This window comes from Anolis carolinensis, chromosome 2 (assembly GCF_035594765.1).
Source record: "Anolis carolinensis isolate JA03-04 chromosome 2, rAnoCar3.1.pri, whole genome shotgun sequence".
NCBI lineage: Eukaryota > Metazoa > Chordata > Lepidosauria > Squamata > Dactyloidae > Anolis > Anolis carolinensis.
The window spans coordinates 134,182,608-134,207,462 of NC_085842.1; the positions used below are offsets into that span (position 1 = coordinate 134,182,608).

A 24,855-nucleotide genomic window follows, 5' to 3' on the forward strand; every position below is an offset into this window, starting at 1 on the left:
CCTTCTCCCATTAAAAGAGAAAAGATAGCCAGTTAGCCACGTAAATGGGAAGGAAATTTGAACTCCTTTTTCTGCAGAAAGGATTCAAACTGCACAAAAATATTATCCCACCAAAGTGACACAGCGCAGTGGCGTGGAACATATTTACATAAGATGTCCTCTGACAATGTCACATTATTTGCAATGTGCTCAAATTACATTAGTTCAATAGACCATAATTCCTAGGGTGTATATATAGGTCCATCGAAGAATGGTAATACGTGTGCAATTTCAAGAATAAAAATACTTTACTCGTCTTTTATAACATTCACCTTTCAGATTTTTGGAACCAGCTCCTCTATTAATCAGTGTATGTTCAGTAAAAATGAGAATATGCATGAAGAGGAAAAACAAATATCCAAAGATACAAGCAACTAAGAGAAATTACCCATTTGCTCAGAAATTTAGCTAGTTCGAGTGCAACTTATGAGAGACTCTCATTTTGCAGCATGGGTTTTAGAAAAACAAACGATATGTTAGGAAACAAAACTGCACAAAAACAGTATCTGTTGTGATTGAATCTCACATTGTCTTTGTTTATTATAGGCAAGCTTGAAATGTTTGTCATTCAGAATTTCTGTCATATGTGACATGGCTTTCCTTTTATTTCAGATACAGCAATCAAAAACACAAAACATCAAAAACAAACTTACCTGTACCTATATGATAGGGCATGTGGGTTTTATACAGTTAATTAAAACAGCAACACTGAAATGTTGTTTACAGAATGTAATTTATAAGACCACTAGTAGGTCACAATACAGATCCTTTGATAACTGGCTTCGAGAAAGACTAGTCATGCATACTACTCTGGCAAGTTGTGCCCTTCTTAAGTATGTAAAGTGTTCCTGCTTGACCTCTCACTTTTCTTTATGGTACAATCTCCCTCTGCATTTCCATGACTTTTAATAAAACAAGCCAGAAGCATACAATGTTCACTTTTAAAAGGAGTGAACTCTACAAATCAACAACCAGATGTATGATTCCTATTTCCATGCTATACATGATGTCTATACTCCATCTACCAAAATCAAAGATAGTTTATACTATACAGTAGAGTCTCACTTATCCAACATAAACGGGCCGGCAGAATGTTGGATAAGCGAATATGTTGGATAATAAGGAGGCATTAAGAAAAAGCCTATTAAACATCAAATTAGGTTATGATTTTACAAATGAAGCACCAAAACATCATGTTAGACAACAAATTTGGCAGAAAAAGTATTTCAATACGCAGTAATGCTACGTAGTAATTACTGTATTTATGAATTTAGCACCAAAATATCATGATATATTGAAAACATTGACTACAAAAATGTGTTGGATAATCCAGAACGTTGGATAAGCGAGTGTTGGATAAGTGAGACTCTACTGTAGTTGCAATCCTACAGTCAACAGAAATAAACTCTACTGAACTCTGGTTCTAAATACAGTATACATGCTTGTGATTATGCTATCAATCTCTCATTGTGTGGTTTATTCATCTCTCATCATGACTGCTTTCTAAAAGAAAATATTACAAATATTTTGCTACAATTAGGGCTTCTTACATCACAAGTCTGACAAAGATTATGAGATATGATTTAGCTTCATTCATTTAGTTTCAAAAGGAACAACCCTCATGCTAGGATTATTGGGAAGTTGACAGACCTATGTTAGAGGTATCTTAGCAACTAATGCAAGAAACAGGATCTGTTTAAGGATACCAGGGAAAAGGACTACCACTTTTAAGCTTGTTTCCCATAGTAGTTCAATATAACATTTCTTACAGGGTAAAGAGCAGAATCATACAAAAGGTACTTGCCAACTAAAACAAAACTTCAGTTGTTATTCTTAAGGTTCAAAGGAAAAGTCTCACTCTACTACTATTCTTACTCTTCTGTCAATGAATATCATTCCAGGCAGCCCAACCAAGTTCTGGTGCATGGGATGTTTCTGAAGTTGCACTTTCATTTGCCAATATTAGGTTATTCTATGGTGTCCTTATACACTACTAATTGTTATTTTAGATGTTGTATCTGTTACGCTTCTAGACTTGTACATGAACCTAATTTAAAATTTAAGTGCAAACCAACTAAAAAGAAGAACACATTAGCAAAAGTCCTCCAACAGCATTGCCATCATTTGTTTTCTAAACATCCATGAATTACCATTGCTGTCGAGAAAAAATACAAGTACAGGTTTGAGTACCTCTTATCTGGAATACTTGGAATCAGGAGTGTTTGGGGGTTTTTAAATTACAGTAGAGTCTCACTTATCCAACATTCACTTATCCAACATTCTGGATTATTCAACGCAGTCTGCCTCCCCCCCGGATCCACAGCTGTTTCTCTAGGCAGCAAGGACTGAACTTTTTATGGATTTAATTTCCGACATTGTTGTTACTGTAAGTTCATTTTATACAATTCTATCTTTATTTGTAGTCAATTTGTTAGTAGTCAAAGTTTTATAGCCAATGTTTTCAATACACTGATATGTTTTGGTGCTAAATTCGTAAATACAGTAATTACTACATAACATTACAGTGTATTGAACTGCTTTTTCTGCCAATTTGTTGTAAAACATGATGTTTTGGTGCTTAATTTGTAAAATCATAATGTAATTTGACATTCGATAGGCTTTTCCTTAATCCCTCCTTATTATCCAACATTTTCACATCCAAATGGCCTGTTTATGTTGGATAAGTGAGACTCTACTGTATTATTATTGTTTTGAATATTGGTATTTCCATATACAGGCAGTCCCTGAGTTACAAACATCCAGTTTACAAACAATTCATAGTTAAAAATGGGGGTGAGACAACATGAAGTGAGAGAAATCTATCCCTAAGAAGTGAAATTCACTCCTGAAAGAGTTATCATGGGAAAAATGTGTCTCCACTGAAGCTTTATCATTTTTCAGAATCCAATGATCACAGTGAGGTGAAACCACAGTAGTGTTATCTCTTCCCTATGCTATCTATCTATATCTGGCTGGAATTACACTTTAAAATGTACTTAGTCTGACTTACATACAAATTCAACATAAGAACAAACCTAAAGAACCTACCTTGTCCATACTTTGAGTACTGCCTGTATGCACATAATGAGATAGCTTGGATATGGAATGCAATTCTAAACACAAGATGTATTTGTTTCATATACATCTTATACACATGCCAGAAGGTAATTTGAATAATCTGATGCATGAAACCGATTTTGTGTACAATACACTGAACCATAAAAAAGTAAAGGTGTCTGTATCTCAGCCACCTATGTGGTCAGTTTAGGATTTCAGAATATTTCAAAATTTTTAACAAGGGATGCCCAACCTGTATATAGTGAGGAATCAAATAATTGAATCAATTAATTGGATAAACATCATAAAATAACCCTTACAGTGTGCTGATAGGAAAGGACTTGAGCCTTCAGTTTCACCTTTTTTTTTCCCCCCTCCTTTAGTGACGTCACTTGTGACAGAACTAGTTTTTGCCATCAGGCACAATTGCAACATATTACCTGAGTGCATCCTTCCAACTTCCTCAGTTTTTTTCCTATAGACAGCCTTTCTGCCATCCCCTGCTGAATACCTCTGTCTATGGGCCCTTCCACACAGCCATATAACCCAGAATATCAAGGCAGGAAATCCCACAATAACTGTTTTGAACTGAGTTATCTGAATCCACACTGCCATATATTCCACTTCAAAGCAGACAATGTGGGATTTTATTCAGCTATGTGGAAGGGGCCTATATGGGCGCATATTGTACACTATAGAATGAATGCAGCTTGACACCACTTTAGCCACCATGGCTCGGTGCAGATATGAGAGGACTAGTGCTTTCAATCGCACATCTTTTTTCCTTCAATGATGTCCTTTGGGGAAGCATCAGCACTCTGATGGCTAAAACCCTTGTCAAAATACAAACCCCTAGGATTCAATAGAAATGAATGGCGGCAGTCAAAGTGGGGTCACACTGCATTCATTCCACAGCGCAGACCAGGCCTGGGCAAACTTGGGCCCTCCCTCCAGGTGTTTTGGGCTTCAACTCCCACTATTCCCAACAGCCTCAGACACTTTCCTTTTCCCCCTCAGCCACTTAAGCGGTTGAGGAAGAAAAGGAAGGGGCCTGAGGCTGTTAGGAATGGTGGGAGTTGAAGCCCAAAACACCTGGAGGGCCCAAGTTTGCCCAGGCCGAGTGTAAACGCACCCTATGGAGATGCCCATCTGCTTCCCTCAAGGCCTGAAGCTCTCAGAAGCCTGAGGCCCAAATCCCAGCCAGACAGCTTTGAAAGGAAGGCCAGGGCAGCAGGCAGAGGGATCTTTAAGGATCTGTTCTCCTAGATCCCCGCGCCCTGAGCAGGTGCTCCCTCCCTCCCTCCCTTCCTTCCCCCCGTCGGCCATTACCTGGGTCTTGGTGGTGAGCTGGATCACCGCCTTCCTGAAGTTGAGCTTCGAGTCCGCGTTCCCCATCCTCCTGGATCCGGGTGTCGCCGCGAAAGAAGCCGCCGCCTCGCCTCGCCTCGCCCTGCTTAATGGCCCTCCTCCCCTCCTCTCCACGTCGCGGCCCCGGCGGTCTCCATCCCTCGCAGGCTTCACCTGCTCTCCCTCCCTCCCTCCTGTCAGATGCTTCTCCCGTCAGAGAGGCGGCTCGGCTCCTCCTCCTCTCCCTCCTGCGCTGTGTTTCCTCGCCTTTCTTTCCCTCAGGGCGGGCCGGGGCCGCCTCCCTTCCCCGCCAGAGGCAGCGGGAAGCGCGGGCTGGTTGTGCTGTTATCCTGCCTCTCCCCTCCGCACCGCTCTTCCCTTCCCCCTTTGGAGCAAGGAGGCGCGCTGACATCCCTTTCACCGCCATAACTCACTGCTACGTATGTAGTTCCTGAGGCTCCAGCTTCTCTTTGGCAGAGAAGGCTAAGACCTTGTCAAACTACCTCCCAGGATCAGAGAGCGCTGAGCCCTGGCTCTGAAAATGGGGCCAAGCTGCATCCACTCTGCAGTATAGACAAGGATCCCTTCCACACAGCTGAATAAAATCCCACATGCTCTGCTTTGAACTGGAATATGTGGCAGTGTGGACTCAGGCCCCTTCCACACAGTTGTATAAAACCCACATTGAACTCGATTATATGGTAATGTGAACTCAGATAGCCCAATTCAAAGAAGCTATTGTGCATTATTTGCCTTAATATTCTGGGTTATATGGCTGTGTGGAATGACACTCAGATAACGGGGGGGCCCTTCCACACAGCTGAATAAAATCCCACATTTTCTGCTTTGAACTGGAATATATGGCAGTGTGGACTCAGATAACCCAGTTCAAAGCAGATATTGTGGATAATCTGATTTCATATTCTGGGCTATGTGGAAGGGCCCTCAGATAACTCAGTTCAAAGCAGATATTGTGAGATTTTCTGCCTTGATATTCTGGGATATATAGCTGTGTGGAAGGGCCCAAGGCCTCCTCAACTTTCAGCCCTCCAGCTGTTTGGGCCTCCAACTCCCAGGGCCCTTCCACACGGCCATATAACCCAGAATATCAAGGCAGAAAATCCCACAATATCTGCTTTGAACTGGGTTATCTGAGTGCAAACTGCCATATATTCCTGTTCAAAGCAAAAAATGTGGGATTTTATTCAGCTGTGTGGATGGGACCCCAAAAGCCCAGGCCAGCTGGTTCAATGATCAGCAATGGGAGGTCCAAAACAGCCTGCAGGCTGCAGGTTGAGGAGGCCTGGTGTAGATGCCCCCAGCCTTCTCCAGCACCATGGCCTCCTCCTTCCTGCCCGCCCTTACCTCACAGCTCAGGCCCCTTCTACTCTGCCATATAATCCAGATTATCAAAGCAAATAGTTCACATCTGCTTTGAACTGAATTATATGAGGGCCCCTCCAGACAGGCCCTATATATCAGGATCTGATGCCAGATTTTCTGCTTTAAACTGGATTAAATGAGTCAGCACCGCAGATAATCTGGAATAAACAGAAAACCTGGGATCAGATCCTGGGATATAGGGTCTGTCCAGAAAGGCCCCGAATCTACACTGCCATATAATCCAGTTCAAAGCAGATAATCTGGATTTTAAATGGCAGTGTAGAAGGGGCCTTAGCCTCCCCAGTGCATGTTTTACTCCAGGGATTCCTTCTAAGTAATCTTGACTCAATGTGTAGCCTGTAGTTTTGTTGTTTATTCATTCAGTCACTTTTGACTCTTTGTGACCTCATGGACCAGCCCACACCAGAGCCACCCCCAGCTCTTTCAAGGTCAAACCAGTCCCTTCAAGGATACCATCCATCCACCTTGCCCTTAGTCGGCCTCTCTTCCATTTTCCTTCCATTTTCCCCATCATCATTCTCTTCTCCAAGCTTTCCTGTCTTCTCATTATGTGGCCAAAGTACTTCATCTTTGCCTCTAATATCCTTCCCTCCAATGAGCAGCCGGGCATTATTTCCTGGAGTAGGGACTGGTTGGATTTTCTTGCGGTCCAAGGTACTCTCAGGATTTTCCTCCAGCACCACAGTTCAAATGTGTCTATCTTCCTACATTCAGGCTTCCTTATGGTCTAGCTCTCGCATCCATAGGTTACTGTGGGGAATGCCATTGCTTTAACTATTCGGACCTTTGTTGCCAGTGTGATGTCTCTACTCTTCACTATTTTATCGAGGTTGGTCATTGCTCTCCTCCCAAGAAATAAATGTCTTCTGATTTCCTGGCTGCAGTGTGTGTCTGCAGTAATCTTTGTTTCTAAATACACAAAGTCTGTCACTGCCTCCACGTTTTCTCCTTCTGTTTGCCAGTTATCAATCAGTCTGGTTGCCATAATATTGTTTTTTATTCTGGTGAATGCAGACGCTTGAAAGAGCGTCTCGGAGTCCTTTCGTGAGGCTTCTGTAGATGATATTTCAAATTCAAATATGAATGTTGCAAGCTTGATTAGCATTTAATAGCCTTGCAGTTTCAAAGCCTGGCTATTGCCTGCCCGGGGAGGGGGGTGAATCCTTTGTTGGGAGGTGTTAGGAGGAGAAAGGAGGAAACTGAACTGGGATGTGGCAGGCTGTGATGACTCATGGGCCATGTAGTCCCGTTCCTAGCGCTGTGGTGACAGATGAAGAGGAAAACTTGGGTTTTCCACCGTTTCAGCCAGAATTGGAATTTTCCCAGCCAGAATTGGAGCCCTTGCACCTGCAGGAGGTTTGTCTTCCAGAAATCTGCCAAACAAGCCCTGAGTCAAAATCTCCCCCATTTTCTCGCCGTAACTATTATCAACAACAGAAAGGAGTTCAGCAGGCTAATCGCAGAAGCCTGAGAATCGCAGCCAGGCATTCAGCTGATTAAGACTGCTTTCATGAGAAATTTTAGGGAGTCATGCATCTGGACACAGAGATTGACTTTCGGTTCTGGTTCCCCAGAGAAGTGTTCTTTGGTGGGAAAACGAGACCCTATTTAGGTTCTTTGCCCTGAAGGAATTTTGCGGAGTCAATTCGTCAGCAACTGGAGTAGGTTGTGTGTGGACAGCGCTACTCCCGCTTCCAAGCCTTCGTTCCTGTTTCCAAGCCTTCGTTCCCGTTCCCAGCCTTGTTTACCTCCACGGACCTTGCCTTGCTTCCTAGGACTCAGCCTTGTCTTCCAGGACCTTGCCAAGTATTTTACCACGGATTTTGTCCCTGTTCCTCGTTCCTTGCTGCCTTGTATCAAGCCTTGTGTTCCAAGAATCAAGTTTACTTCCTAGCCTTGCCTCAAGTTCCTTGGACTAAGAACCTTGTCATCTCCCCTCACTTTGCTTGGCAAAGTGAGTGTTTCGGTTATTGGATTACAACTTTGGACCTTAATATTTTATATTGGACATTGTTTTCCTGGACTATAATTGACCTTTCCTGAAAGGTCTTCTTCTGAACTACATTCTACACTTATTTTATTTGACTTTATATATTTCCTTAATAAAGATATTAGATAGATTCTGGCCTCTGTGTATGGTTATTGGTGCTCTGCAGCCTGGGTCGTGACACAGGCCCCAGCGCCTCAACTGCCCCCTCTAGTGGAAGCTGCGCTATACGCAGCCGCTTACTTTGCTTACCGGTTCAGCCGCCTGTGTATAAGGTAAAGGTTTTTCCCCTGACGTGAAGTCCAGTTGTTTCCAACTCTGGGGGTTGGTGCTCACCTCCATTTCTAAGCTGAAGAGCCGGCGTTGTCTGTAGACACCTCCAAGGTCACATGGCCACTGGCATGACTATATGGAGTGCCATTACCTTCCCTCCGGAGCGGTACCTATTGATCTACTCACATTTGCATGTTTTTGAACTGCTAGGTTGGCAGAAGCTGGGGCTAACAGGGGTGCTCAGCCGCTGTTAACACCCGAAGAAGTGATAACGAAACTCGGGGAACAACCCGGGAGACCTTGTGGTGTGCGAGTTCTTGGCGTTGAAAATCAAACAAAGAATTCCTTTGAATATAGACTTTGTTGTCTTGGAGGCTGGATTTCTTTACTATGATTGGCATTGGCTCAAGATTTTACGCAGCTCCAGGACTAATATGGACTTGGTTGTTTCCATATGCTTTACTTTATGTCTGTTCCTTACTCCTTGAATATTAGACCCTTTGTTGGATTATGATATGATATTTGTACCTTTCCTTTTGATACTCTGGAAGTAATTTCATCATATGTAATATAGTTTGAAGTAACCTACTCTCAGGCAGAGTGGTAGAAAGTAGATCCGGGTTAAATTTCTTGTGAGTAATACGAAAGTGTATATGCACATACATTGTTGTTCTACTGTGAATACTGACAGATGTTTCGGGAAGATTGCCCCAGGAATCAGGGAGTTGTAGTTCACCCTCCTCTAGAGAGCATTGCAGCCAGACAATGACCAGCCAACGACAGATCTGCACCAAACTTGGGGCACAGAACCAAAATGGCCAACTTTGGATACTGGTAGGGTTCGGGGACTATTGACCCATGATTCTGTGAATTGTAGTTCACCCACACCAAATTGGGAATACCTAACATCGAAAAACAAACAATCCTTTTTCAAATAACCCGGGCATCTCTGGGTCCCCAATATAGTAATATATAGGACTATTCTAAACAACAAGCATTTTCGCCAATCACCTTACCCCCTGTTTACAGAACTCACTTGGTGCACTTGGCCCAGTTCGTTTTTATGACTTTTATCTCGGTGCCTGAATCATGTCTTATTATGGTCACCATTTTACATTTTATTAAGTTTAATGTGTAATTTTTTTATATTTGCCTCTGTATTTTTTTCTGATGTGTTTATTCTGTTTATTGTAATTATCCAGGCTTGGCTCCATGTAAGCCGCCCCGAGCCCCTTCGGGGAGATGGAGGCGGGGTACAAAAATAAAGTTATTATTATTATTATTATTATTATTATTATTATTATTATTATTATTATTATTACTGAGGAGTCTGTGTATGATTAGGGTGAATTGCAGGCCTTATTTATTTATTTATTCTGCCCTCCTCACATTTATATCCAGCCCTCCTCACCCCGAAGAGGATTCAAGGCAGCTTACAAGTTTTATGTACATACAATATATTATATTATTAGCATAGCACAATATAAGCATTATTTATTACTATATTGTACTATACCACTATATTGCAATATTATTAGTAATATTACATGTAATATATAATATACAATTATAATAGTGTATTATTATTTTTAATATTATTATATTGTATTACACTATAACATTATTATCAATATTACATGTATGGACAGTATATTATTAGTATAACATAATATTCGCATTATATATTATTATATTGTTCAATTGACATAGGAGACATGTTGGAAGGGTTTTTCTTGGGATTGTCTGGTTGGTCACAGTCAGAACCATTTCTTCATTGATGTTTATGTAGATTAGAACTGGAATCTGGACATGTTCCATCTTACATCAGAAGAAGGGCCTGCAGTTGCAATGGACTCAGAGAATGTTTACGATTCCAATGTTCATTCCTTGGCAAACAGGGAAAACTCAGTTTCTCTTCAGCAGAAGAGGAAGAGGTCCTTCAGTTGACATCTCGGGGCCCCAAATCCAAATCGGCGAAATGAAAGCTTCAGACAGTCCAGGAAGCCCCTCATTTCCTGCCATGAAGATGCCCAAGTTTGGGATTGGGTCCCCGGTTTCGGATGTTGAGGTTCCTCAGCTCGATGCCTCTGCTCCCTCTGTGACAGTCAAAGGTCCAGAAGGATCTTTCAAAGGCCCCAAATACACATTGGGAGGTTCTGGAGACATCCACCTGAAAGGGCATGATTTGAAGGAAGGGCTATTATGAGCTGCACTGAATCTCTTTGGGGAGATGGTGGCGGGATATAAATATCATCATCATCATCATCAATCATCATCATCATCATCCTTCCATCTTTGATTTGAGAACACAGAAATGCTGGACCACACTCACAACTACCACGTCAGACGACACAGAGAAGCCATTGAAATCCACAAGCATGAAATCCACAAGAAAGGAGGAAACCATGAAAAAGAACACAATCTGGCTCCCAGTATTAAAAAAAAACTCTAAAATCAGGACAGTAAATACAGAAAACGTTCAGAAAACAGGGGAATTCCAGACAAGAAACAATCAGCTAACATCTCCTAACAAAGAATTCTCCCAAGCAGGAAGAAGCTAGGCTTTGGAGCTGCACAGGTCATTAATATAAGTACAATGAAAATAAGGAGAAAAAGAGATAATGGAAAAGAAGGAAAAACGGCAAAGTTGATTTGTGACCTCAGCATTATACAGGCCTTCTACTGTTATTAGTAGGCTAAAACCTATTGGCAGGCTAAAGCCTTTTTATTTAGACAGGCTTTTAAAGATGAAAGTTTTTAAGATCTAGTCAGGGGGTGCTGTGGTTTGTCAGTTTCACTATGTTTTAATAGATTTTAACTGATTTTTTAATACTGGGCCTTTCCACACAACCCTATATCCCAGAATATCAAAGCAGAAAAATCCCACAATATCTGCTTTGAACTGGGTTACCTGATTCCACACTGCCATATATTCCAGTTCAAAGCAGAACATGTGGGATTTAGTTCACCTGTGTGGAAGGGGCCACTGTTTATATTAATTATGTTTTAATGTTTGCATGTTTGTATATTTTAAACTGCTTTGAGTCTCCTTCAGGAGAGATAAAACGAGGTATAAATAAATATTGTTATTATTATTATTGTTGTCATCTTCATCATAATGGTGATTATAGGTTAATAAAGCACTATAAACAGTTTTTTAAAGAAGGGAAAGAGAAAAGAAAAGGCAGGTGAGAAAAGACAAATATTCACTTCCAATTTTCTCAGCAGTTATACAACAAGCCTTCCACGTTTGCTGGGGCAAGGGGCACAAGACTTCCTCAAAAGTAAGGAACAGTCAAAAGAGAACACTTCTCTATAAATTTCTAAGTTCTCCAGAAGGACTCTGTGGTCAACCTCCACCTGAAACGCACTGGAGGACCTAGAGATCCCAAGAAAGTTGTTCTCTCTAGGAACCTCTAAATCTTCCAATGCAGCTGTAGTCAACTTCCACTGGAGGTGTAGAATTTCCTTGAAAGGGCATTTTGATCAAATCTGTGAATAATCCACAACAATGGGTTGTTGGCATACCCTAAGGTTTAGTTGCAGGACCACCTGTGGGTTATCAAAATCTGAGAGTGTTCATGTCCCATACTATACAATGGCATACAGGTTGAGTATCCCTCATCCAAAATGCTCAGAGCCAGAAGTCTTCTGGATTTAGGAATACAGTAGAGTCTCACTTATCCAACATAAATGGGCCGGCAGAACGTTGGATAAGTGAATATGTTGGATAATAAGGAGGGATTAAGGAAAAGCCTATTAAACATCAAATTAGATTATGATTTTACAAATTAAGCACCACAACAAATTTGACAGAAAAAGTAGTTCAATACGCAGTAATGTTATGTTGTAATTACTGTATTTACGAATTTAGCACCAAAATATCACGATGTATTGAAAACATTGACTACAAAAAATGCATTGGATAATCCAGAACGTTGGATAAGTGAGACTCTACTGTATCTATATACTGTATGCATATGTGGATCTTCTTTCAAAAAGGTGCCAAATCCATCTGGACAAATTTTATAGGAATTAGGGGGAAAGGTGCTGAGGATGTGCGTTCTTTTGCTGTAAATGCAATTTTCCAAGCACTGTTCCGGAATGATTTGTTATATTTTGATAGTTTTGATCTATATATGGTATCCTACTCCCAACTAACAACATGCTGCCTCCAATTTTCTTTTTTTAAATATGGTACCTTTTGGAAACGAACTCCACATACAGTATAGGAACACCATGAGGTATCCATTAATTTTTCATATAGTTTATACACACGACCCAAAAATAATTTTATACACAATATAAAATTTAATAAGTTTGTGTATACTGAATCAACAGCAAAGGTGTTGATGGTCTAAAACACCAGTCAAAAACTTCTAGTGAAACAAGAAAGAATACAATAAAAACATTTTAAATTAAATAATAACCAAACTTGTACACCATCTTAAGCCATGCATAGATGGTGGTCTGAAAAACTCAATACATACACAAATGATACATTTTCCACAAGTGCACACAAAGCATGCTCATTCTACAAAAGGTCCCCGGTTCGGTTCAATCTTCACCATCTACAAGCAAGGGCCAGAAAATATCAGTCTGAAAAGTATCCCAAAAGAGGATCAGATCTTTCTGTATTCTCCTCCTGTTCTCTATCAATGTGACTTTTAAAATTATGAACTAGCTTATTTTTATTCCTCCCTACGTTCCAATGGGGAACATTCCTCTTCTGTCTTAACATATTCTGCTTGTCCTTTTATATTTACAAATGAGATAATTTTAAAAGTAGTTAAAGAATAGATGGATTTCTTTCCTTTCTCTTTTAATGTATATATGAGTGGTGAGGGAATTTAAATCCATATTAGCAACTTAGAGGAGTGTATAGAATTACAGACTATCTGAGAAGAAGCTTCACTGAACTCAGTGGCACTAGAGACTACATAAGGCTGTGCTGTTGAGAGTAATGTGTTAATTACTAATAGTAGTTTGTGGTCCAAGGGGACTCATCCTGAAGTTTGGTGCACACTTCTCTGCTCTGATCTCAAGCTGCTCAAAGTTGTTAATCAACTTCTGCCAAATTGTGGAACATTACATTTTCCTTTTGTTTTCCTATATGTCCCTCTTTTAAAAAGTTTTAAATTATCAAAGGAACCAGGTCCTGATTGATCTTGGAAGCTAAGATCATAGTAAGGTTCTGGACACCAATTGATATTTCTCAAACATTTACAGTATTTTGTTTTTGCTCCAGAATGCATATTTATGACTCAGTTGTAACCAAATCTTGTATTTATAATTAGCAGATATTATGGTCTTTTTATTTTCACACTAGTTTGGGGCCAACAAGCAAACTTCTGCTTTTGTTGCTGTTGTTTGAAGATATTGGTTTTGGTCAATTTTGCATTAAATTTGGTGTGAAACTAATTTGATGGATTGTAAATGCTACCACGTAAACTTTATCCATTTCTATAATGATAAAGTGATGGAAAGTAATAATTTAATTACGTCTTATTAACTATAAGAGCCCCCGATGGCGCAGCGGATTAAACCACTGAGTTGCTGAACTTGCTGATTGAAAGGTCGACGGTTTGAATCCAGGGAGCAGGGTGAGCTTCCGCTGTGAGCAGTTTGAAAACATGCAAATGTAATAGATCAATAGGTGCCTCTCTGGCAGGAAGATAATGACGCTCCATGCAGTCATGCTGGCCACATGACCTTGGAGGTGTCTACTGACAACGCTGACTCCGCTGACTCTTCAGCTTAGAAATTGAGTCTGACAAGACTAGACTTAATGTCAGGGGAAAACCTTTACTTTTACTATATTAACTATATGAGCATGTAAACAATGCTATGTCGAATATGTCACTTTTGATCAATAATGTGCATTAACCTAAGTAATTTAATAAGTTAAATCAGCAAAATCAAGCTGGATAAATTTATTAGCATGTGGACTTCTGCATCCAAAGATGCTCATCGGTTGGACAATGGTAAAAAGAGAGGAGTGAGTTACAAACAGACATCCAGTTGTAGTCAAGCTTGTCTTTCCCTTACCACAGCAGGTGGGAAGTCTACAGCTACCTGGGTATCACCATACTATAAAATCCTAGGATTCCATAGGATTGAGCCAGGATTCCATAGCATTTAGCCATAGCAGTTAAAGGGGCATCAAACTGCATTAATTCTACAGTGTAGATCAGGCATGGGCAAACTTGGGTCCTCCGGGAGTTTTGGACTTCAATTCCCGCAATTCCTACTGTTAGGAATTGTGGAAGTTGAAGTCCACGACATGTGGAGGGCCAAGTTTGCCCATGACTGGTGGTCAACAGGCTCAAGAAGGAAGATGTTCTGAGGGTACAATGGGGAAGGCTTCTTTATTCCTTCCAGCTCTGCTCAGACAATAAAGCAAACAGATTTAAGAATTATAGATTCAATTCTTTTTCAACATTGCTATGTTGTAGTTTGAAAACATGCAAATGTGAGTAGATCAATAGGTACCGCTCCGGTGGGAAGGTAACGGCATTCCATGCAGTCAAGCCAGCCACATGACCTTGGAGGGGTCTTTGGACAACGCTGGCTCTTCGGCTTAGAAATGGAGATTAGCACCAACCCCCAGAGTCGGTCATGACTGGACTTAACGTCAGGGGAAACCTTTACCTTTACCTTTTATGTTGTAGTTGTAAAATTCCATTGTTTGTAAGATCAAGAGAGAAAAAAGGAGTATAAATAAATATGGTCATCATCAGACAATTCAGGCCTGCTCTTGTATGTAGAACCGTAGAGTTGGAAGAGGCCACAGGACCATCCATCCAGCCCAGTCTCCCTGCCATGCAGGAGCCCACCATCCAAGCACAATCAAACGTGTGGCTGGGTAAGTGGATGGGTTTTTAAACCCAGACTGGCCCCATCCAAGCTTGCTGTCTCAAGATCCCGGAGGAATGCGAGTCTCAAATCCGCCTAAGAGCTAAAGCACAGCTGGAATTCCTGGGCTGGAAAGCCTCGGCGGGGGGAGAGAGAGAAAAGAAAAGGGGGGCGCTCTCTCCTCTCCCTCCTCCCTTTCCTTCCTTCCTCCCTTCCCTCCCTCCTCCTCCTCCTCCTCCTCCCTCCCTCCCCTGCCTTTCTGCCTGGCTTTCCTTGCAGCAGTTCCAGGCTAGAGGTCTCCACCGAGCGGCGCGGCCGGGAGCGCGCTCTTCTTCTCTTTTGTGCATCGCCCAGCCAAGTGGGAGCCCTGCTCCTGGGCCCCGGTTTCTGGCTCCTCACAAAGACGGCTCGCCTTTTTTATTATTCCCCTTCCTCCCAAGAAAGCAAGACTGAGGATTATAGGGGGGGGGGGGTGTTCGGGCCACGTTTCTGGCCTCCTCTTTTTCCTCTCGCCAGAGGAAGCAGGGAGGGGATGCCGAAGACGGAGGAGGAGAGCGAGCCTGGTGCCACCGCCACAGCAGCAGCCCTGATCATCCCAAGGAGACATCTGCAAAGCCTTTGTGCCAGCCTCCGCTCTGCCCAGGCTTAAAGGCGGCCTCTTAGGTTACCACCGCCTTGCACCAGGTCTGGGAAGGCATCGTCCTGCTTTTCTCTCTTGTCTCTCCCGATTCTCTTTCTCTCCCCCTGCAGTCTGTCTGTCTCTAGGAGAGAGAGAACTCAGCCCCTCTTGGCTGCCTGCTGCTTTGTGGCTTGGATGCAGGCGGAGCAGAACTGATGCTGAACGCCGACAGGATGGAAGAGTTTCAAAGCGAGGAAGAGGAGCCTTGGTACGACCAGCAGGACCTGGAGCAAGGTGAGGAAGCGGGGAGACCAGGCTGGCCATGGGGGCTGCATCAGACCTGGACCCGGCCCAGTTTCCCCGCAAAAAGGGAAACGGGACCAAGCAAAAGCCTCTCCAGCTCTGCACTGTAGTTTGGTACCACTTGAACTGCCATGGCTCGTGGCTGTGGAATCCTGGGAGTTGTCGCTTGGTGAGGTGAGATAGCTAAAGACCTTGTGAAGCTATAACTCCTAAGGATTCCATAACACAGAGCCCTGGCATCAAACTACATTAATTCTATAGCCCTGAGCAGCAGCAGCAAAACCGGATCTTGCTCAGCTTTGTGCACGATCTAGCAGAGCAGGATGGTCCAGGAGCAAATTTCCTCTCCAGTTATGTGTTGTGTATGTAAGGACTTAAAGCTTCTCCAAACCCCATCCTCTCATTTTGCCCAGAGAGGTCTTAGGGACCCTGGGGGAAACAGACCAAATTGTATGTTTAATCATTAATGGGAACGCCACAGGGCCAATTGCCAGTGCAAATGCCTCTGCAGACATAAAGAAAGATCAAGTTTGCCCCCTGGTTCCCCGCTCATCATGGGATAGATTTATTCTCTTATGCACATATTGAGGTTAGATGAGTGTAAAAACTGGACAGCGGTACCATTTGGCAGATTTGGGGTGCTGCTTTTTACTTATTCATGTTATTTGAAATGGAGCATAAATTGAGACGACTTGGTAACAAGATTGTACTGAACTGTCAGAAACTATTCATTCAAAATCAAAGCTGTTTTGTCAAAGGCTTTCATGGCCGGAATCACTAGGTTGCTGTGAGTTTTCCAGACTGTATGGCTATGTTCCAAAAGCATTCTCTGCTGACATTTTACCCACATCTATGGCAGGCATCCTCAGAGGTTGTGTGGTCTGTTGGAAACTAGGCAAATGGGGTTTATATATTTGTGGAAGGTCTAGGGTGGGAGAAAAAACTATTGTCTGTTGGAGACAAGTGTGAATGTTGCAATTGATCACCTTGATTAGCATTGAATAGCCTTGCAGCTTCAAAGCTTGGCTGCTTCCTACCTGGGGGAATCCTTTGTTGGAAGGTAATTAGCTGGCACAGATTTAAAAAACCCCAGTTGCCTAGTTTCCAACAAACCTCACAACCACTGAGGATGCCTGCCATAGATGTGGGTGAAACGTCAGGAGAGAATGCTTTTGGAACATGGCCAAACAGCCTGGAAAATTCACAGCAACCCAAAATCAAAGCTGTCTGATGAGGAAGGAGTAAGTTTTGAGCCACAAAAAAAAGCCATTTTTAAGAGGAAAAGATACAGAAGATCCCTTTTTAAAACGTCCAGAGTTTCAATTGCACATTGCATGCTTGTGAACAGTGCAACAAATGATTTATTTTCCTTTAAACATTTTTGCAACTTCAATTGAAGAATGCTAAATAAGGGACATATTATTATTTGGACTTTAAGCATTTAATTCACAGCAAAACTTCCTTAAAATGACGAAGAAAATATTTGGCTAGATATTAGATTTGCAACATATTGAGATTTCAGCTATAGTTGAAACTGGATATGTCTACACATGGACAATGAAGACAGGGCCATTGCTGGTCAAATCCCTCTGATGTAAGAATGTCTCATTGTGTTCATTCTCCTAATGCTCGCACCGAACATAGTGAGGCATAAATTTGTGTGACTTTGACTACTGTGTACTTACTTGTTATGAGGGTTTCAAGATTTGCTCCATGCCATCCATAGGGAATCAAAGACCAAAAATGGAATGCAAATTGAAGAATGTATGCATGTATTTCATAATATCATTGACTCGGTCCTAACAAGCACATAGGGATCCCAATTTTTTTGATCCAGCATCAGTAAAGTAAGTATGTTTTCCAGTAGTGGAGCCTCCGGTAGCCAAGGGGATAAAAGCCTCGTGACTTGAAGGTTGGGTTGCTGACCTGAAGACTGCCAGGTTCGAATTCCACCCGGAGAGAGCATGGATGAGCTCCCTCTATCAACTCCAGCTCCATGTGGGGACATGAGAGAAGCCTCCCACAAGGATGGTAAAACATCAAAAAAACATCCGGGCGTCCTCAGGGCAACGTCCTTGCAGACAGCCAATTCTCTCACTCCAGAAGCAACTCCGGTTGCTCCTGACACGAAAAAAAAAAAAGTAGTGAAGTGGGCTTAATTTGATAACAGTGAACTCAAACTTGAGAGAGTTACGAGGTACATTTCTGCTTCCTCGTGTGACTGGTGAATGAGTTTGTATGCTGTAGAAAGAAATGTCTGTACAGAATCTGAAGAAACCATATCTTTATGACTCTGTTTTTTAGATTTCTTGAGCCAATTCCTAAGTGCTCAGGATAGGAGCATATGAATAATAACATTAGCACAACCTTAGAAAACATTGGCAAAGCAAAGACTTGATGAAACCATACCATGCTGATAAACCACCACCACAGCTGTTGAGAAACAAGGCCCAGGAAGGTGATGGTTATAATAAATAAGCATGAACTGAGGAGATCTAATGAACATAGAAAATATTTGAGGATTAGAGAAATGGAATGTTGTTGCCTAGAAAATATAGCCAGTTGATGCAGAAAGTTGCCACATATTTGACATTATTCAACTTTTTTTTCGTGTCAGGAGCAACCTGAGTTGCTTCTGGTGTGAGAGAATTGGCCGTCTGCAAGGACGTTGCCCAGGGGACGCCCGGATGTTTTGATGTTTTTACCATCCTTGTGGGAGGCTTCTCTCATGTCCCCGCATGAAGCTGGAGCTGATAGAGGGAGCTCATCCGCGCTCTCCCCGGGTGGGATTCGAACCTGGCAGCCTTCAGGTCAGCAACCCAACCTTCAAGTCATGAGGCTTTAATCCACTAGGCCATGGGGGCTCCTAATTATTCAACTAATGCAGCTCCCAGATTCTCTGCTTCCTTGGTGTTCAAGTTGTTTATTCATTCATTTATTATTATTATTATTATTATTACCTCACTTTATCTAAAGAGAGACCCAAAGTGACTGATAAAAGCAATACAATATATAATTTAAAACCTAAAAACATACAAACATTAAAATATAATTTAAAAATAGAATTATTAAAAATCAATAGTTCAAAGCAATAAAAATATTAAATCTAAGTTTAAAGTATTATTAAGGGATGGTCATGTTCTGTTAAGAAATAAGGAGGTTTGTAGAAGATGGAGAATGTGGTTACACATTGCTAAAAAGATTTGAATGTCAACTTTATAGTTCAGAGAGAAAAAGCATCATTTGTCAGTTGGTTCAGTGAGGGACAGGGAATGTTGAATATAGCTGAATGCAAAGGGAACAATGTTTATCTTGATAACCTAAGAGAGGATAGTTTATTCTGATTTTGTTGATATTGAAGTTATTTTGTATGTTGGGTTTGTAAACACTGCTTATGGAGCAGAGAGTGTTTTAAAGAAGGAACTCAGCAATGGTTATGTTCACAATCCCTTTGATTAATGATTTACAATATCACTTTCCTGGCAAATACCATATCTATAGCAGCTACTTTTCTTGGCATCTCAGGCTATTTAAATTATGTATGTGTGTTTCTACCCAAGGAGTTTGCTTGTATAAAAGATCTGTTTTGCTGTGGCTGTTTTGTTATTTTTATACTTAATTAAATTTATTCCTTCTCCTAATTTATTTTAGATTACTGTAAGCCTTCTTGATTCTCATGGCAGGAGAGAGACAAATATCAACTTCATTATGTTTTTGTATAAGGTGCCTTCATTGTTTTACTCATATCAAGGAAGTGTACATGGCCAAAACCATAATTCATAGTTATTTAGTCTATGAGTAATTCTACAAATCTCAATTTGTAATTGTAATTCTTATTTAAGTTTTTTAATTCAGTTTATGTTCCTTGTGTTTTTGAAAAAGAGACAGGCAGTATCTTCTAATCACTCCGAGTTTGGATTGGGTTGGGATGGAACTTCTTTTATGAGAGAGAACTGTACACATGATCTTACCTTATGTTATAAAATCATCTAAGCTTTTAAACCAAAATAAATTAGGATAGTATTTGCAGGTTTGAGAAATGAGTGCTGACTGCAGAAACTAGTTTGTTCGAACATTTGCAAAATTGAATGTTCAGAGCAGAAATACAGATCACTAACTTGAATGGTCATATCCTGTGTGTGTGTGTGTGTGTGTGTGTGTGTGTGTAGAGGGTGCTTTAACTTTAAATGCTGAAAAGCTAGAGTAGAACTAGACAAGTATTGAATTTGTTTCAGCATTTTGATTTTTTGCTTTAACAAACTTGGTTATGTGGGCCAGTCTATTAATCATGTTGATTTTTCTATTAGATTACTGATGGGAGTAATGTTATCCTCCAGATGTTATTGGACTGCAACTCCCAGAATATCCCGCCATTTCCTATATTAGCTAGGGCTGCTGGGACGTGGAAGTGCCACAACTGCATCATTCCTATCCCTGATAGAAATTAATGACTGAGTCATAACTAGCTAGTCTTTTTATGTGTGGGAGATTAATGTATGCATATAGTTTCAGTTTTAATTCAGCCACAGGGCCTGAATAACATAAACTCCCCAGAATATATTTATTTATTTTCCAGCTGCTAGATTTGGTATTCTTCCCTCCTCCTATGTTTTCGACATACAGTACACTCATTGTCCACAAACTGCTGATGCTGATTTTGCAAAAGCACACTTAAAACAATGCCATTAAATGTTGCTTTGTGTCACTCTGACATTTAACAGTTATTGCACCTAAAATTCACAATCCATAGGAAGAAAAAATAGTTTGATAGAGCAAACATCAGCATGTAGGTGTGTATTTGAGATACTGGTTTCTTGTTTGCTGAAGAAAGGCACTCTGGGTGAGAGCAGAGCTTGTTCCTTTAAGGAAGTCTCACAGCTAGAAGGCATGAAGGTAGTGCTATAGGGACAATGAGCCTTGTTTCTGGCAGCTGGAACATGGTGATGTGGCTGTGCTGACCTCATGCAGTAGCTTCTCAAGGAATGTGCGCTATAAATGTTCCAAGGAGCTGAATTCGGAAATCTTCACTGCAAAGAATCTGATCCCCCCCTACTTCTCTGTATTGTTTATTAAAGAATAAGTAATCTTTTTAAACAAGACTTACAGTTTTGAAAAGGTTGGGAAATCAGAAAGTGTAACTATGACAATAGATGTGTAAATCATTTTCCTGAACATAACTGCCAAACTACAGCTACTAAGCAGGTCATTTTGACTTCTCACAGATAGATCTTGGGAAAGTTACCTTTTCTTAAACAGTTCTCAGAATTTCATCGGAAACATGCCAGCTTAAGTAGCAGCCATGTTTCTTAGGAGATTCTAGGAACTGGTTGACTATCCTTTATCCAAAAGGCTAAGGATCAGAAATATTTTGGATTTGGGGTGGTGGTGGTATTGGAATACCTATTTTGACATATAAGTACATAATGAGATGTTATTCACTTATGTTTTGTATACAGCTTCCTTTATGTTTTGTTTATACCCTATACACGTAGACTGAATGTTATTTTATACACATTATTTTACATTTTAAATAATTTGGTGCATGAAGCAATGTCTGTGTACATTTTCTAAATTGTGTCAGAAGCTAAGATACTGCAAGTTGCTTCTGATGTGAGAGAATTGGCTGTCTTCAAAGACGTTGCCCAGGGACACCTGGATGTGTTGCCATCCTGCTGGGAGACTTCTCTCATGCAGTCTCATGAGAAGCTAGTGCTGACAGATGGGAGCTCACCCCGTCTCACGGATTTGAACCGCTAGCCTTTAGATCAGCAATTCAGCTGACACAAGGGTTTGACCCGCCACCACGGTTCATTGAATCATGAGAAAATAAAAGTGTAATTATCTCAGCAACCCATGTTTTGGATTTTAGAGTATTTCACTGTAGAATGTGGGAGAGGTGATGCTTTACCTGTGCAAAAAAGTAACTTTCACAGGATCTGGCAAAGAGATTTCAAAATATCCTGTTTAGAAGCTGTAGCTTAACAGTCAGCGATGTTTAGATTATTGATGTACATTTTTGTTATGTTGTTTATTACATTTCTCTTCCACTCACCCACTTTAAGATCAGTCTACTATTTTACCTTTGCAACAGTCCTATCAAGGTATTTAGGTTGACAGAGTGTGGTTGTTTTATGGCTAAATAGGAATTTTAAATATTACACATATTATCCACTACCACTTAGGTCATCACAGATTTACATTGTTTACCTTGATGGTAGACAAAAATAAAGAACAGAATCAGAGTTACTAAAGCATAGGTGTATTTCTATGTATTTTCTGAAATAACAGGTTGCTTTATCAGTGAGGTACTTAGAATCACAAAATCAAAGAGTTGGAATATAGCTGAATGCAAAGGAACTACAAGGACCACCCAGTCCAACCCCCTGCCATACACTGCCATTTTGGTATGAAGCAAACTACAGCTGCTTTGTGTTGCTGTTCTTCCCCTCTGTCATCAAGCTGAGAAGAAATGTAGTAGCCTACCCCTGCATTAACAAAAATAATTTAGGCAAATGCTAACAAAAAATTGCAAGAGCCCATATAAAAGAAATCTTATACACATTACAGCACAAGAGCTCCTTCAAAATCCTTTAACAGTCTTAGGCCGTAAATCATTACGTTGTTTCTTGTACATGCTGTTCCACAAAACGATTACACCCTTTTGTTCCTTTTAGAGCTTGGACATTCATTATGGGCAAGATTGTTGTACTGAGATGTAGCTACTGCATTTACCACTAGAGGTCTATACATATTTTAATATTAACGCAATAACCATGTTAGTCAGTAAATGCAAACTTTTAAAAATGTTCAAATCTGCCAAACACTACTGCAATATAACACAGATTGCGTCTCCCTTAGCTAGAAATCTGAAATCCAGAATATTCCAAAAACTACACTTTTTTGCTACCAGGCACCCACTTCCACTGTTGGGAAAGAAGGCTAGTCATATGTCCAGTGTTGAATATATAGCTAGCCCCTTTCCCTGCATCCCTCATTTACTATATAGTATATGCCAATACAGGTATTCCAAAATAAAAAATACCCCCAAATCTGTAAAACTTCTGATGCCAAGCATTTTGGATAAGGGAGAATCAGTCTATATGTTGATGATAGCTACCCTAGAGAAAATGGTAGTGATACAGGAATGGAAAGTATGCATACATTTCCTTTATCTCCCTTAATGCTGGTATGGCAGATATTCTTCTAGAAACTGACAGTTTTAATATATAATATAATGTTGGAAAACTTGCTGTCTGAGTTGGACTGATCTTATGTGAACTTATTTTAAAATGAGATTATATATATATCTATATCTATATCTATATCTATATCTATATCTATCTATCTATCTACAGTTGACAATAAAATTAAATTGCCCACTCTCAGACATGCTGATAACTTTGAACCATTTCTGATCAAAATCATCATGAGTGTTATGTCCTTTTACCCTTCTTGTCTCAGGGCTTAATTCAATCTTACTCAGAAATCCAAATAGCCAAAAATAGTAGGCTTTGTTCAATATGCACAAAGTACTTGTTTTTCATATTATATTTGGCATTGTTAGTGTTTTGTTGATAGTGAGAATGATTCTGTTATGGAATTGATGGGAATCTACAATTAACTCTCGGTTTGCACTGAGCAATACCTGTGAAAATCATTCATTCATGCTGTCTTTATCCAGAAGGGTATGGGTTATTTTATCTGATGTTTGACTATAGACAAAGTAACAATAACTGCCATGTCTGAATAAACTGGAACGCCTGAAAGCATCCCAGGTTGTTTCCCTGATCTTGTGGCATTGCTCTGAAGAAGTGCAGTGAAGATCAGTGACCCTCTGAGCTGTGCTGCTGTGATTAGCAGGCCGTTGTTTGACCCCAGATCTGCACGGTAGGAAGGATGCTGGCAATCTCTGCGGTATTTTGGTTTATTTATTTATGAGTCTGAAACTGAAGGTGTTCAACAAATGGGAAGTTTTTCGATGCCGTAATCACTGAGCCGTTGTACTGGTGCATGTCAGACTAGCAGTCTAATAAATAGCAGCAGAGATGTTTAGTTCTTCACTTTAAAGCCCCTCCAAGCATTCAAATCGGCAGACCTAGAAGTGCTTCATTAATAATTTGTATGATTAAATTGCACTATGAAAAGCTATCTCTCCTATTTGAAATCAGCTCTCTCAAAGAAGTCACGGGACCAGATGCATTCCTTTTTATCCAATTGATTGATGTCTGTTCTTGATAATTGCGATTTAAACAACTAAACAGGTTGGTTCACCCACTGGGGCTATCAGACTTAACATTTTGTAAGCAACAGTCCTCCATGGTGAACAGCAAATCCTTTTTGAAACTGAGAAGTGTTTAAAAATATTTCACGATAATGATTTGGAGGCATCTGTTGCTTAAAAGAGAGAAGAGTTTAAAACCCTGCTGTGTAAGTGCCAAGCCTTTGAACGTCACTCACCCAAAGGAATGCAAATTCTCCGATATGCATAACGAGATCAGTCCGTCCCAATATTCCCACACAGAGCAGCCCAAGACAATTTTCTGCCTGAGGTGAAAGACCAAGGTGGCACCTATCCAGTTCTACCTTTAGAATACCTCCAGAATGAAGTTGGATCGTACTTCAGCTTTGGCAATCATACATAGACTCATAGAGCTGGAAGAGACCACCTGGGGCATCCAGTCCAATCCGCTGCCATGCAGAAAAAGCACAGTCACAGCCCCCGCCCCCCCCCCCCCCCCGACAGATAACCACCTATATAAAAACTTCCAAAGAAGGAGCTTCCACTACAATCCACTGAGAGTTCCACTGTATAACTGCTGTCATGGTCAGGAGGTTTTTCCTAATGTTCAGGTGGAATCTCCTTTCCTGTAATTTAAACCCATTCCTCAGAATCCTAGTCTCCAGGCAATAGAAACCAAGCTTGCCTCCTTCTCAGTGTGACATGCTTTCAAATACTGTATTTAAACATGGC

At 40.8% G+C, this 24,855-nt stretch overlaps 2 protein-coding genes across 3 annotated transcripts in view; one reads left to right on the forward strand and one right to left on the reverse strand.

The window, feature by feature from the left end:
• The window catches only part of hid1 (HID1 domain containing), a 54,471-nt gene extending 49,675 nt beyond the window's left edge, over positions 1-4,796 (reverse strand). Inside the window, exon 1 of the mRNA XM_003217218.4 lies at positions 4,426-4,796. Coding sequence (XP_003217266.1) covers positions 4,426-4,491 — 66 coding nt within the window. The 5' untranslated portion in view covers positions 4,492-4,796. The remainder of the gene's footprint in view (positions 1-4,425) is intronic.
• Positions 4,797-15,225: 10,429 nt separating this feature from the next.
• cdr2l (cerebellar degeneration related protein 2 like) overlaps positions 15,226-24,855 on the forward strand; it is a 43,746-nt gene continuing 34,116 nt past the window's right edge. For both annotated transcript variants that reach the window (XM_008104466.3, XM_008104465.3), the window contains exon 1: positions 15,226-15,875. Coding sequence is in view for 1 of the 2 variants with exons in the window: in XM_008104465.3 (XP_008102672.1) it covers positions 15,797-15,875 (79 nt within the window). In the remaining variant the exon portion in view is untranslated. The remainder of the gene's footprint in view (positions 15,876-24,855) is intronic.